At 32.4% G+C, this 16,114-nt stretch overlaps 1 protein-coding gene across 1 annotated transcript; it reads left to right on the forward strand.

The window, feature by feature from the left end:
• Positions 1–8,131: 8,131 nt before the first annotated feature.
• On the forward strand, positions 8,132–11,621 carry LOC120067870 (peroxidase 2-like). Its single transcript, XM_039019479.2, has 4 exons — positions 8,132–8,472; positions 8,562–8,756; positions 9,084–9,249; positions 11,013–11,621. Exons 1-4 carry the CDS (start codon positions 8,260–8,262, stop codon positions 11,444–11,446), a joined length of 1,008 nt encoding a protein of 335 aa, XP_038875407.1. The 5' UTR covers positions 8,132–8,259; the 3' UTR covers positions 11,447–11,621.
• The last annotated feature ends 4,493 nt before the right edge of the window (positions 11,622–16,114 follow it).

Below are 16,114 nucleotides of genomic sequence, written 5' to 3' on the forward strand. Positions count from 1 at the left end.
ACGACCTAGAATTAAGAAGAGGAAAATAGCACTTTTTGGTGCTATCAGTGACTTCAAATGCTTTAAATATTTTGCAAATTTTTTACGAAAAGATTTAGTAATCTATGTTTACTGAAAGCTATTCATGATAACTAGTTTCCAATAGTTTTCTAAAATAATGCATCTCTTAAATGTAATGTTATGCATTGATCTAGAATGCTACTAAGTATGTTTAAGTTATGAACTTAGTATTAGAGTATATTAACGTGCAGTGGAGAAAAATATACTTCAAAGTAATTTTTACAGAAGAGGGTTTGCTGAACACAATACCTTTGAAGAATCTTCTTCAATACCAGTTGAGTTCCATGTGAAAGAGCTTCAATCTTCAAGTAGACTACCACCAAGATCTTTTCTACTATTCTCTTGCAAGGATTGTGTGGTGGAAACACTAAATTGAGCTGGATGTATATAAGATTTGAAGAGGGTTTGGAGGTTTCTGCAGATTTCTTTTTGAAGTTCTTGTAAGCATCAATCCATTATTCAACTCAACACTTCAATTTATAGAGCTTTCATCATGCAAATTCATGGCTTGCATGAAGGCCAACTCCTACTTCATGGAGAAAATGGAATTAAGTGAATAAGGTGGTTTAAATCATAGTGGACTTTTGGAAATCTCCACTTTGATTTTGATTTTCAAAAGGATTTTTCAAAAATGATTTCCAAAATCATTTTCTAAATTAAACTTATTTAATTTGATTTATTAGTTTTACAAAAATTAGTTTAATTAATTAATTTTTAAATAAAACTAATTAATTAAACCTTTTAATTAATTTTGTTAATTTAATATCTAATATTAAATTAATAAAAAAAATTCATCATAATAAAATTAATGTTATACAATTAATATTTAAATCATATTTTAAACATTAATTTTTTCTCCAGTTTCGTTTAATTTTGATAAAATTAAACATTTTAATTGTATCAAATACAATAAGTAGAAACCCTAATTTCAAATCTTATCAAGATTACTCAATTTACTAATCTAAATTACGAGCAAGTAGATGGACCTTATAGACCTACAGATCATGAGCTCAAACGACTTGTAATTAATTGGTTAAACTCTTTAAACCGGATTAATCACTATTGTTAACTACCAAGACATTCCACTATAGCTCGATAGTTGCACTCTTCTCACTGTAGATATATTTATGTTCATTTTAACCATAATCGATAAGTCAATCCTTCACAGGTCGTTCATATTTACAGTTGGGTCAAAGATTATCATTTTACCCCTGTAAACACATCTTACTTCTTAATCTCCCACTGATCCTCCATTGAACAATTGATTTATAGTCCAACTTATAAATCATAACCCTCTCTTTCATGAGAGGGCGGGGCCCCATTGTTCAAGACAAGGCATCAATACTTAAGAGAACAACCCATCTGCTAACCCTAAATCATGTAAGAGTGAATTTCATATTGCAAAGCTATGTCTCCAGCTATCTATCTGATCTTATCCCCAAAATGGGAGGCTTATTGAGCAGTGCTGTTGAACTACTCTCACCTATGCAGATCAAAGGAAAATCCCGAATAAACAGAAGTTCACAGTTAGCTCAGGATTAAGATCAAATTACCTTATGTCATTGAGTTTGAGTTAGTCAGTTTTAACAGTAAATGGTTGTTATAAAGAAAAGTGACTATTTCGAGGTCTGGTCTTATACAAACTCATTACCAAGATGCCCCAACTCACATGTCTCTACATGAATGATTTTTTTTATTACATCATTTGTATCAGTATACAAAATGGGCCGCATCCAATAGTGTCACCAGGATGAGGTACCCAATATCATTCATATACTTATAGACCATTTTGGCTACATACTAAAACTTGATCCATTTTTATGTCACCATATAAAGTTTAAGTATTCGTGTTATAGTTGTGGATTCGTTTATTGGATTTTCATAAAAGGATGCAATATTAATAGTAATTTATTAAATAAAAACTCAGCAACATTTTTATTGATAAATAGAATATGTTAACGACATTTACGAACTACGAGTTTAGGCCATTCCCAACACTTCAATGATCTTAAGTATGCGTTAGGATCGAATGCCTTAAGGAAACTAAGTCTTAGGAAAGGTTAGAATATTCCTTAGAAAGTATGAGTAGCTCAGTGCTGAAGGACTAAGATATGAAGGTACTGGAGCTAAGTCCTAGATATGAATTTTGATGACAGGATCCAGACTATGTGCACGTAGGACAGGTAAGACTAGGAGAGAGGTGATGGACAAAGGTGACACACCTTATCCTAGGAAACCATGAGAGTGACTAGGTAAGGTGATGGACAAAGGTGACATACCTTAACCTAGGTTAGTACGGGGTAAGGTGATGGACAAAGGTGACACACCTTAACCTGGAATAGTATGGAGAGTTGGACAAAAGGGCTCCTTCTCTCAGCTAAGTAGTAATGCAGTTAATTAAGGTAGAGAACGAACAAGAGGGTTCACTCTTAGATAAGAGGTTAAGTATAAGTATTGGGAGTTAAGCAAGAGGGCCACTCTCAACTGGGGAATAGTTCCGATAAGCATAGATATGATTTGTTTTGTTAATGTTTATGTGAATGGTGGTTGCCTAAGTTTATGTTTCTAATTAAAGCTTTCAGTTTTATTATTAGTTTTATGCATGATACTTATGTTTTAAAACTTAGTCACTCATTGGGCTTCTAAAATGTTTTCCCCCTTAAGTAGCGATCATTTCCTAGAAGACGATTCTGCTACTGCTCTGCCACTCAAAGACTCGAGTTGAAAGAAGCTTGGTTCATGACTCTGTAATTGTTAGTACACATGTTTCTGTCATACGGGGACTAGTGTTGTATGTTGGCTCACCTAGTGGTAATGTACATAAGTTGTATATATGTGAATAGTATGTAAAACCCTGTGAGATGAATGTGATAAGTTCTAGTTGTTCTGTTCAGTATGTATTTGAAAATGTTTGTATGTCAAAGTTTCTATAGAGGTTATGAACGTAGGTTAGGCAGTAAGTGCCAGTAAAAGGGTTAGTAACTGCTGCAGTCATACTCCCTTCCAGGTTAAGAGGGTAATTTGGGGCGGGGTGTGATACCATATTACCCTAAGTTGTTAGGGAATTTATTAGGGTTGATGCCCTAATTCTTGTAGGATCCTATAGTTTGTAAACATTATTGAACAAACTCATTGTGTATTTAATGAAATATATGATATTTTATTCAAATTCATTGTCTATAACATATATGATATTTTAGTTGCATTAACCACAAACCAATAAACTAACATCCAAGATTATCTTTGTAACTAAAACATGTATGTAGAGACATACGAGTGGATCATGTTTAAGTGATAACCTAAATGGTCTGTAGTAGATGGATAAGGCTATGTACCTTATCCTGGTGACATTACGAGTGTGGTCCGCTTTGTAGGTGTTACAATTATTGTAAAGTGCTACAATGATCTGATCCTGATCATTCATGTATAGACATGTGAGCGGAGATATTCAATACAAAGAAGTTTGTATAAAACCGGACCACAAAATGTTTAGTCTCATTATATAACACCGTTCATAATAGAGACTTACATTTCACCAGGATGACCATAGGTAACATGACCTGAATCCTGAGTGAGTTGTGAACTCCTGCCTATGAGGGTAGTCCTTTGATTTGTATGGGTGAGAGTGGCCAGATCGCCGACTCAACAAACCTACCATTTTGGGGATTCGTCTGATTGGGGAACTGCGAACACAGCTACACAAGATGAAATTCACTCCTTTCCTGAGGTAGGGGTAAGTAGATAAATTGCTCCCTTGAGGGTTGATTCTGGGTCTTGAACAATATGGCGCCACGTCCTCTCCTAGCTTGAGAGGGGTTTAGTCATAGTTAGACTATGATCTCTTGTTCATTAGAGGGATCAGTGGTACTTAAAGAGTTAGATGTAACTATAGGGGCAAAACGGTAATTTGGCCTAGTTGTACTTACGAGCAATTTGTGAAGGATCATTGTACTGTTGAATGGTTATATCCAATGGATACAGAAATATATTTGTAGTGCGAAGAATGCAGCTATCGGTCTTTAGTGGAGTGCCCGACAGTTAACGGATGGTGAATAATTTAATTAAAGAGTTTAATTAATTATTCATGTATCGTTGGAGCTTCAAGCTACAGGTCCATGAGGTCCCCTTGGTAGCTCAATAAGATTAATTGAGAATCAGTTTTTGGATTAATTTGAATTGTTCAAATTAATAGGGGATTTAATTAAATATGATATAATTAAGTTGTTTCAATTATATGTGATGTAATTGTTATCATGGATTTGATACATTAGTTTAATGAGAGGAAATAAATATTTGAATGAGATTCAAATATAGTTTCTATGAATTGGATTCATAGTTGTTAAATTTAATATAAATATGATTTATATTAATTTTCATATAGAGAGAAAATAACATATAATTTAATATATATATATTAAAACTATAGGTTATATGTTATATTGGATATAACATATAATTTTATATATATATATATAACATGATAAGTTAGTTATCATCTTTATATTTATATTATTTATTATTTTAATAATAAGGGAGGGAGTTACAACTCTCTTCCCCTTCTTTTTACGTGGATGGTGGTTATATTTGGCATGTAGAAAAGAAAATGTTTCTTCTTCTTCTTGCCCAGTTGATCGATTTTGATACAGAGAGAAAAAAAGACATAATTGTTCTGTGTGTGTGAATTGAATTTTGTTGGTGTACATTTTCAATTCCTTCTTCATCTGCACCAAATTCCCTCAAATCCAAAATAGCTAGAGCTCACTACTCTTAGGTTCTCACCTTGAGAATATCGAGGAAACCATTGTGGTCATGTTCGAACTTGTTTGAGTTTTTTCTTGGAGAAAGTCTTCAAGTGGTTTGTGTTCTGTTCGAGAGAAATCTTGAAGGAATGTCTTCAAAGGCTAGGTTTCCAAAACCCTTTCATTAGCATGCTGTAATTTATAAATAAATGCATATCTTGTTTATTGTTTACTGTAAAATTTATATTCAATGAAAAATGGTTTTTGGTCGATCTTGCTTCTGCTCAAGGTTCTCTTCTCATTGAGTTCCTTCATTTATTGTGAACCTCTTTCCATCCTCTGAAGATGCAAATTCTCCTGATTTTTGTTGTGTTCACGTGTGAGGGCATAGCTTTTTGTTTAATACTTCTATGATCAACAAGTTTCTTAATTGTATGGTTCCTTCTAACACCAGAGAGTTACATCATTCCATGAAGAATTTAGTATCTGAACTGACAGGTACTTTGAAAAAATGCTTGGCCCAAGACTAGCCAACTTTCATCTACTGATCTCAGTGCCAACTGCCAAATATGCCATTTTGTTCAGAATAGGGATTGCCAATTGGTGTCCTTCTTCGCATCACTCTGGTTTGTCTGTATCTCTGGCTACACTACGATTTCAAATTGGAAAATCTACTCCCTTTGACTATGGGTCATTTGACATTGGGTAATTACAGAGGCATATTGGATATTAGGCTCTTAGATTACCTATTGCTTAACCTCGTCTGATTTGTAGTATTTTGTTGTCCCAAAAGCTTGACTGAATCACTGCAAATGACCCTGTTGGTGCCACTCCTGGGTTGCTTAACTTCAACTCCAAGTTTTTTCAAGGGCACCATGTTCCTAATATTGCTCCTCCATCTCCTAGTTCTTCCTTAAGTGTTGAGTTTGTAACGTCTTCTTTTCGCCAACGCCTTATGCACTCTCTGTCGGCAAAACTTTGAATGCTTAATCATGTGATTGATCGTGCCTCTGATAATAAGCATGAAGTTACTCTACTTTTGAATCTAATGAAGAGGATAGTTGATGAACAAGTTGGGCGCTCTTCGTGATTTTTTTTAAGCCAGAGGGGAAGTAGATGTAGGTGGAGGTGGTTTGGTTTGTTTGGTTTTGGTTGCAGCTAAAAACATTTTGTTTGGTGTTTGGGATGTTTCTAGTGTTATTGTTGATATGTTATTTGTTCCTGTTGGGTTGTTTTGTTCAATTGGTTGTAGTTGTTTTGGGTTTGCTACCTTATCATTATTTTTGTATGAACTCTTTGTGATACTCTGGTTCTAACAGCTTTTTTATTCTCGATTTAACCTTATTGAATGTTGGTATGGTTTGGTTGTTGTAAATGTGTTCTGTCTTAAAAAATATATCTTAGCAAAATGGGGAGTTTGTTAGATTTGTGATATTAGTTATATATATTTGTTTAAGAGTCTCGGCCTTTGCTCATTGGTTGTTAAAAAGTTGTCTCCATTTTTGTTTCCGTGGATATTTGTCTCAGAGGTTGTTTTTCAAGTTGCCAACTCTACAAAATATTTCTTTTCTTATTTAAATTATTCTACATAATATTTTCTCTAGGATGTTTTCCTTTTTGATGATTTTTTGAGATATTTTTCATCTTTCCGTTGTGCTATTTAAGCTCACGACATTTATATGCTAGGGTTGCCGCATATATTATTTTGTGAGATCATTGTGTGAGTTCTTCCAAATACATGCTACATTGTATTGAATTGAAGAAGAAGGTTTTTTTTGCTTTGTTTGTGGTGGTATGCTTTTCACTTGCTCTTATAGTGAGTGTTCATAATCATGAAGGTTTGTTTAGTCTTAGAGAAAGCAAAAGACAATGCTCATTGAGAAGGATTTCTCCACACTCAAGGGGAGCCTAAGCTATTATTCAACAAGAAGAGAATTTTCAAGACTAGAGTAAGGCTAAGTCCATACATAAAGGGAGTTCACAAGTAGAAAGAAAGATATCTTCAAGTGAGGGAATCTCACATCTAAGGGGAGACTAAGTGATTAGCTAAGTTGGGCTCTACGTATGTCACTATAATTTTTGCTATTTACAGATAAGTACAACGTTGTAATTACTTGACGTTTATATATTAGTAGATTATCTTTTTTGGGCATTCTGCCCCCCTGACGTAAGTGGTTGATCACCAAACTAGGTTACCAACTTCTGTATGTTCATGTTTAATTTATAATCTGTTACTTTATTGTTGTCTCTAACTTTGCTAGGATGTTTGTGTGACATTAATAGTGTGTGAGGAACCACATTCCAATATATATATATGACTCAAATTTTTATCTAAGAATTAATATATCCTAAATTTTAGAATTATGAGTCGGATAACATTTGGAATAGGTCATTCAAAATGGGTGGCGAAGGTAGTATTTCCACCTCAAGATGTAGCAAGTAATACCTGTTACACTATCCCTCTCTCTCCCTCTGTTTACACTAGTGCTGCAATGGAAATTACTTTTGCTTGAATTTTCTTTTCTATTGAAACTTCTTTCTATTAGTTAATATGAAAGGTCTCTCGTCTAGAAGACCAGAGACGTGAAGCAATATTGTATTGACTTACGGTACACTTGGAATACTTTTTCTTTTTCTTTAATCACTTTGGATTCTTTTTTTCTTCGAAATTGACTTCCATTTATGTGCGAATAAAATAATATATATATATATATATATTACTATTATTTAGTAAGAAAAAAATTGAAATAGAAAATACAAACAAAACTTATTATCAAACGAATTTTAATTTGCCAATATGAATACAACTCAAACTAATATACATATTATACTATCATTTGTAGCAATGAAATATAACAAATTTAGTCGTCTAAATTTGTTCTGAGATTTATTCTAATTTTAGTCATTATATTTCTCAAATTTAATCTTCTCAGGCTCGATTAGCCTCAAAATTTCTATTCACATTTTTAAAAAATGAAATCTATTGTTATTATTTTACCAACTCAATTAACTTCCAAAGTAATAATAAAAACTATTTTAAAGATTTTTTGGAAGGTACATCTAAATTAAAATTGGATAAAATTAGAGTATGAGTATCAAAATGGTATTATAACATTTAGCCTTTAATCAAATTTGTTTACCAGCAATACTTTTTAAATTTATTTTTATTTAAAATTTAAATACCTTTTTCAAATCTGAGCAAATTTCAAATTTAAATAAAAATAAGTAAAAGAGTTGATTAAGAGAAGCAAATAAAATAAAAACATGACTATTCAAGATAAAGTCAAAAAATCATCCGAAAATATAAAATTAAGAGAATGAAATTACAAAATAATCTAAAAATAATTTTCCAACATTCAACCTCCCAATGTACATACATGTATTAGCCGTCTATAAAACGAAGCTTACGGCTCCTCTTCTTCACAAAACCATTTCCTAAAAATTTCATTGTCAAGAGAAAATGGCTTTCAACAAAGCACTGCCCTATATTCTCCTCGCCACCATGCTGATCGCCGCCGGGCCAACGGCGGCACAGTTGAGCCCAACGTTCTACGACACCACGTGCCCCAACTTATCCTCCATTGTAGAAGACGTAGTGCGACAAGCTCTCCAAACCGATGCCCGAGCAGGCGCCAAACTCATTCGCTTTCATTTCCACGATTGTTTTGTCAATGTCAGTAAAACTCCCTCTCCGTCACACCTTCTTAGTTTAAACTTAAGTCAATAAATTACGGTGTATTTTACCTTCTTTAACATGTTTAGGGGTGTGATGGGTCGGTTCTACTAGAAGATTCAATTGCAGACGGCATAGACAGTGAGCAAAATGCACGAGGAAACGAAGGAATACAAGGCCAAAATATTGTTGCTGACATCAAAACAGCAGTTGAAAATGTTTGTCCAAACCTCGTCTCCTGTGCTGATATCTTAGCAATTGCATCCAATTCATCTGTCGTCTTGGTAAAGACATTATCCGTCAACTCCTAATTTTTCGTGAATTCAAGAAAGATATTTTAGTTTAAAGAAGTTGTAGATTCGATCCTCCCTAATCGTGGGGATCTATATACATGATAAATTATTTGTATCTGTACTTCATCGTCGTGGTGGTTTCGAAGAACCCAATAATGGAAAATTCTAATTATAATTTGTATATTGGAGTGTTGATATAATTTACCTTCACTTATTTATTTAAACTTTCGATAATTTAACATAGTATCAAAATAGGAGGTTGATGAGATTTTAGAAATGTTATTTCTTTTTCCTATTAATATTAACTTTCATTATCAGGCAGGAGGAAGGGGTTGGGAAGTTCAGCTAGGAAGAAGAGACGGCCGAATAGCAAATAGATCAGGAGCGGAAAGTAATCTTCCAAGTCCTTTTGAACCTCTTGCAAATCTTACTGCCAAGTTTGCAAATGTTGCTCTTAATTCTACTGATCTTGTTGCTTTATCTGGTAAGTCTAATAATCAAAATAGTTATCTTATTGTTGATATTCTTCTCCACTCTTAGATATATATGCATCATCATTATTTCAATCATACATAATAATAAAATTATTTCTTTTATTCTTTTATCCATATATTTTAGTTTCAAAATTTTCATATTGATTTTGTTTCTTTTTGTTTCTTTTTTTCTTTTTTTTCTTTTTTTACAACATTTTGGGTAAAGGAATCGACTCAGACTTTAAAATTGACTATTCAAGTTCTATCGGTTATGTTAACTGGACGGTTTTATTTGTTTAATAATTACTTTTTCTTTTAATACATGCATTTAATAAAGTTTAGGCGATTCAGAATTTAAAGGGAGTGACCTTACTTTTTCTTTTTCTTTTTTTTTTTATTTTATTATTTTTAGACGTGTGTATTAAGTTTTTTTTTTTTTTTTTTTTTTTTTTTCTTTTTTGTTAAAATCAAAGGTGATATTAATTTGACTAATGGATATACTTCTGTGAAAGTTATAAAGTAAAAAGGGTAAGATAATATTATTTACAAAAAAAACGATGAAAAAAATTGTCTTAAAAATGATTACATTACTGTCATATCAAATATTTCATATTAACATTTAACTAACGGAGAAGCAAAACTAAAAATTAATGGAAGTAAATTAAAACTTTTTACTAGTTTTAAATTTAGCTGTACATCATTTTTACAATCATTCAAAATCAATTTTAATAATATAAAAAATACATTAAAATAGGATTATTTTAAATATAAAAAAACAACCAAAATATCTGTAAATATAGTAAAATTTCATTGTCTATCAATGATAGACACTAATAGACACAAATAGACTACTATCATTTATCATTGATAGATATCAATAGACGTTGATAGATATTTTATCAATAAATATCAACGTCAATCACTGATAGACTATGACGTTTTACTATATTTGAAATATTTTCAAAAATTAATATTTAAAATAATTAAATTAAACGTTAAATTACTTTTGAATAATTAAAATTGTATTTAAATGTAACTTTAACCATTTAAAATCACTCTAGTGGTTTAATTAATCCCTTGGGTCTAACATTTAGTCAGATCTTACAAATAGATCTTAACCATCACCATATATAACACATTTTTTTTTCTTACGTAGAAATTCTACTTGACTAACTGTTAGTATATTTTATTAAGTTCTGCTTTAACATGGATTTTATTAGAGTTCGAAATTAAGTTTTAAAAAAAAATAAAAAAAAAACATTTTCTCAAAAAATAAAAAAATAAAGAAAACATATGTCGATCATTTTTTTAATGACAAAAAAAGATAATTTAAACACGAGTGTATAAAGTATTGAACCAAATTATAAAAATCAAATTAAAACTAAGCCTACGCCATAAAAATAAATTGAAAATTTTCAAACCACGTAAAACCAAACCTAAACTATTGCAGTAAAAAATTTTAGATTTATAATAGTCCTTGTCCTTATAATTTTACTTTTGTTGTTTATTTTGATTTTTATACTTAAAAGAATAATATTGGTCACAACAGTTTTTTAAAGATCAGATAGATAATTTCTCATTTTAGAAATATAATATAGGACTAAAAGAATTATTCTTTTAAATATAATTCTTATAGTTTAAAGTTTATCTGTTTTAATTTATATACTGTCCAAACATCTATTTTAATTTTTTTTATTTTAAAAAAAATGACTCATGAATTCTATACCTAACATAAACGGTACATAACTCAACGATAATTAACATATACTCTTAGGAGCACACACGTTCGGTCGTTCAAGATGTCAATTTTTTCAGAGACGATTGAACGACTTTAACAGAACGGGAATGCCGGATCCGAGTCTAGACCCAATCTATAGAGACGTCCTTTTGGAGGCATGTCCTCAAGGCGGAGACAACAACCGGGTCAACCTGGACCCGACAACTCCCGACGAGTTCGACAACAACTATTTCACCAATCTCCAAGCCAACCGTGGGCTTCTTACCAGCGACCAAGTGCTGTTCTCTCCTCCCGGCGCCGCCACCGCCGGTGACGTGGACCGCTTCGCGGCCAGCCAAGAAGTGTTTTTTGATGCCTTTGGAGCCTCCATGATTAAGATGGGAAATATTAGCCCTTTGACTGCAACTGATGGGGAGATTCGTCTCACTTGTTCTAGGATTAATCCTTTCCCTACTCTTGCTGATATGTAAATTGTTGATTTTTTGTTCCCGTTTTTGTGTGTTTTGTTTTTTGGTTTTGTTTGGGGTTTTAATGAAATAATTGTTCTTGTTTGTTGTGTTGTGTGATGTAATGTGTGAGAGTCTATTTCTCATCTCATGTTTAAATGTTAATGAATGTGATGTGAGTTTTTTTTTTTTTCTTTAATAATCATACGCATATTTTACCTTTTCATATATTTTAGGTAATTGTAATGAGTAATATTTTTAGAGATAATCCAAGTATACAACATTTTTTTTAAAAAATACAAATATAGCAAGTCTATCAGCAATAGACTTTGATCGCTTATAAACTCTTATCACTAATAGACTCTTACCAGTAATATAGTCTATACTAATAGACAATTTATATTTTACCATATTTATATTTTTTTTTATATTATGTTATATCTGCTGATACTTTGAGACTAATTCCTATATTTGTAATTGTCCTATATTTTAATTACATTTCTTAGACATTTGAGATATATGATTTTATGCTTCATTTAAAATCTCCACTTCACATTTGCTTAATTTAAATATTTTCTTTTTAAGTAGAAAATGTAGATGAGGGGAATTCTAACGATGGTATTCATGGTCTATTAACTAATTTAAAAGAACTAAATTGTAATTAAAGTAGTTTTCATTAATATTCCATCATTATTAACATTAATTAAAAAATTACATCATAATTATTTCAAATTAATTAATTAAAAGTTGATGTCAAATATCAAAGTGAACATTAGTAAAAGGTAAAAGTTTTAAATATTGAAACCTAAAAGAACTCAAAACTAAAGGTAAAAATATAATATTCTAAAACCTAGGAATCAAATAGAAACTAAACTCAATACTTCAGGGTAAAACTGTAACATTTTGAAATCTCATAACCAATAGAAACTCGACTCAAAACTTGGGACCAAAATGGAAAAATGGTTTTTTTCCTATTTTTGTGTTTCATGAATCTTTTTTCTTTTTTATTGACCAAAAATATCAATTCACTCACATATCCATGTCGAATTCATTAAAATGTTGAGATATCAATGACAATGTCATTTCAAACTGAAATTAAATTGAATTAAAATATTTGGTTCATAGATAGAAGATTATTATTTTGAATTTCTAAAGTATTTTAAATGCCCTTCTTTCCAACTATATATCAGAAGATTATCATTTGATTTTTCTGTTGGGTTTTATGTTCTAAAACTCGTGGTTTGTAAACAATAAAACTTATTCTGAAAATTTAATAAGTTGTTATTGAATAGATGTTTTGCTTATTAGAAATCCAATAAACCTAAAAGTCCCTTGACTATTACATGAGTATTTGAACTTTATGTGGAGACATAAAAGTGGATCAGGTTCGAGTAAATAGTCAAAATGATCTATAGTATATGAATAAGGTTGGGTGCCTTATTCTGGTAACACTATTGGATGCGGCCTACTCTGTAGTTGTAACAAAGAGTTGTAAAGTGCTACAAATGAAGTGATCCTAATTCGTACATGTTATGACATGAGGAGTGGAGGCGTCCTGTGCAAAAAGGTTTGTACAAGATCGGACCACGAAATTAGTTACTCTTACTTTATAACGCTGTTTACTGTTTAAGACTGACTATTTCAATGCGATGACCTAGGTAACTTGACCTCAATCCTGAGCTAACTATGAACTCATGTTTATTCGGGATTATACTTAGATTTACATAGGTGAGGGTTAGCTCAATATCGCTGGCTCAATAACCTCCTATTTTAGGGGTAAGACTGGATAGATAGCTGGGGACATAGGGTGCAAGAAGGAATTCACTCCTACCCGCTATTAGGGATAGTAGAGAGGTTGTTCTCATAAGTGTTGATTCTGGGTCTTGAACAAGGGGCCTCACCCTATTATTGGCTCGAGGGGGACTCGATTTGTTGATTGGATCACAAATCAATTATTCATTAGAGAATTAGTGGGACTTAAGAAGCAAGAGATAATCTCGAGGGTAAAACAGAGATTTGACCCAGTCGTTATTACGAATAATCTTTGAAGGGTTAACTTACTAATCATGGTTATATCGAGTGGACATAATATATCTACAGTGAGGGGAGTTCAGCTATAGGCTTTAGTAGAGTGACCCAGTAGTTAACGGATGGGGGTTAATTCGGTCTAATGGGTTTTGTCAATTAATCTCGGATCATTGGAGCCCATAATCTGTAGGTCCGCGAGGTCCCCTATTAGCTCGTAAATGGATTAGCTTTAGATTAGTGTGATAAGTTAATTTGAAACGTTCAAATTAAAATTAAAGGAATTAGTAATTATATGAGATATAATTACACATTTAATTTTAAGAATTAAATGGAATTGGAAAATTAATATTTAATTATGATTTAAATATGTGAAGGTGAATTTGTGTAAAATTAATTTAATATTTGATATTAAATTAATTAGAATTATTTAAATTGTTTAAATAATTACTTGTTAATTTTATTAAGAAAATTCATTTATGAAATTAATTTTGTAAAATTAATAATATTTTCCATTTTATAAATCAAAATTGATTTTTGAAATCAATTGAAAAGTTGAAAAATATGAAAAACACAAAATTGGATTAGTTGGTTTTTTCCATTATCATCTTCATAGTTGCTCACACAAAACCCACCAACTTTAGGCTTCAATTACTCCAAGCATGAGTTGCATCTCATGCAACCATCTTCTTTGCATGATAGTTTGCAATATATTGAGAAGATTGTAGTGAAATTGAGGCATGCAATCGATAGAATTTTTGCTAAAAAATTTGTGGTGAAGAAGGAGTTCTTCAAGTGGGTTGCTGTTGTGATTTCTTCTTCAAGTTTCCTTCATTCAAGCTTATTTTGAGTTCCACAACTCAATCTAGAGCTCCAAGAGGATAGTGAGGAAGATCTTGAGGTGGTCTACAACAAGATTTGGAGAAATCTACAGTTGGAATCGAGCTTTGAAGAAGTTCTACAAAGGTATGACTTGAAACCCATTTGTTTCTGCAAGAGCATGCTTTAGTTTTTGCCAAAATTAATGAATTAGAGTGCTTAATGATCCTCGTTGCTTCCAGTGCTTGCTGATACAATCCAATAATTGGTATCAAAGCATCATTTAAGCATTCAATTTGGTTTAATTTTGATTCGATGGGTGTTTTTTATGAGTTATATGAAACGGGTGCATGGATATGATTTTCTGAGATTTGACATTTGTTTTCTCTTTGATTTGTCGATTAAATTTGTAATTGGCTCTTGATTGATGAGCTTATATGTGTTCTCAAGAGTCTGTAATTTATTAGGAGTCATTAGAGTTGAAATTAAGTTTTAATTGAAGAAACAAGTGAAGAAGGCCGAGTTGCAGATTCCAGTTTTTTAGCCTCTGCTCAAATATCATCGTTGAGTTTAAATGCTAGACGATCGTCTAGCTATGAGTGCTAGACGATGTGAAGAAAAGCTAGACGATCGTGTAGCTATGGGCATTAATCGTTGAAGTGTTGTGCACTAGACGATCGTGTACCTGTGGGAGCTAAACGATGCATTGAAGTGGTGTGCGATGGTACTACACGATCGTGTAGCTTTGTGTGGTAGCTAAACGATGTGAAGAGGTACTATGCGATAGTATTACACGATCTTCTACCTTTGTGCGCATGCTAAATGATCAAGAAGAAGCACTATACGATGGCGCTAAGCGATCATGTAGTTTTGTCCCGCGCTAGACGATGGCACTGCACGATAGTGTTAGACACTAAGCGATCGTGTAGCATTTGTTCGACACTAGATGATGGCACTATATGATAGATGGAAGACACTACACAATCGTGTATCTTGGTCAGGCACAATACGATGGCACTACATAATCAAGCAAATACTAGACAATCGTGTTAGTGATGCATGGTTAATGCGACGAAATAATGGTGTAGAATGCGATGGTAGAATAAGTATTGTGCATGCAAGTTTTCTCAGCAAGATCTAAGTATAAATCCTACTGAGTTGCCTGGTAAGCCCAGGGTCGAACACAGGGACTAGGGAAACAATATGCGATAGTAATTTTCGATTACTTTGGGGTAACAAATAATTCAATGTGTTGGTTGATTTGTTGTTTAAGGTATAAAGTTTATGCAGTGGAATTGAGAAAAGAGTTAATAATGCGAAAAATACAATGAGTATGTAGAGGAACGGGTTGAGAAGGTCTTTAGCTAGCGTTTCCTGAATTGCATTCAAGCTATGCGATCATGCTACACTCATGCGACAACAATTCATTTTCCAATGCAAATGCGATAGCTCCTATTTTTATGAAGCATGCGATGTATGCAATGATGTCTATAGAGCTTATTCCTAAGTCTCTACTTCTTGCCTATGCGATGATACAAGATGCACACAGGTACAAGGTGACCGCATACAATCATATCCTATCTCTAGGGTGCATGCGATGCGTTAATAGCAAACAAAACTTATTCCTAAGCTTCTATCTCTTGATTATGCGGTTCTAATCTAACTCTCCCGAGCCTAGATTCTAATATGACTTTTTCAAGCCTAGATTCTATCCTTAGCTTCCCTCCCGAGTATCTCTAAAGGATGAATGACGCATACATAATACAAGATGATCGCATAAAGAGAAGATCCCAGGTTATGTTAGCTAAGTGCTTCTCAACCCATTCGACAGTTTTAGTTACTCATACG

The sequence above is a fragment of the Benincasa hispida genome, chromosome 12, assembly GCF_027475165.1.
Source record: "Benincasa hispida cultivar pf3 chromosome 12, pf3_genome.v1.1, whole genome shotgun sequence".
Taxonomy (NCBI): domain Eukaryota; kingdom Viridiplantae; phylum Streptophyta; class Magnoliopsida; order Cucurbitales; family Cucurbitaceae; genus Benincasa; species Benincasa hispida.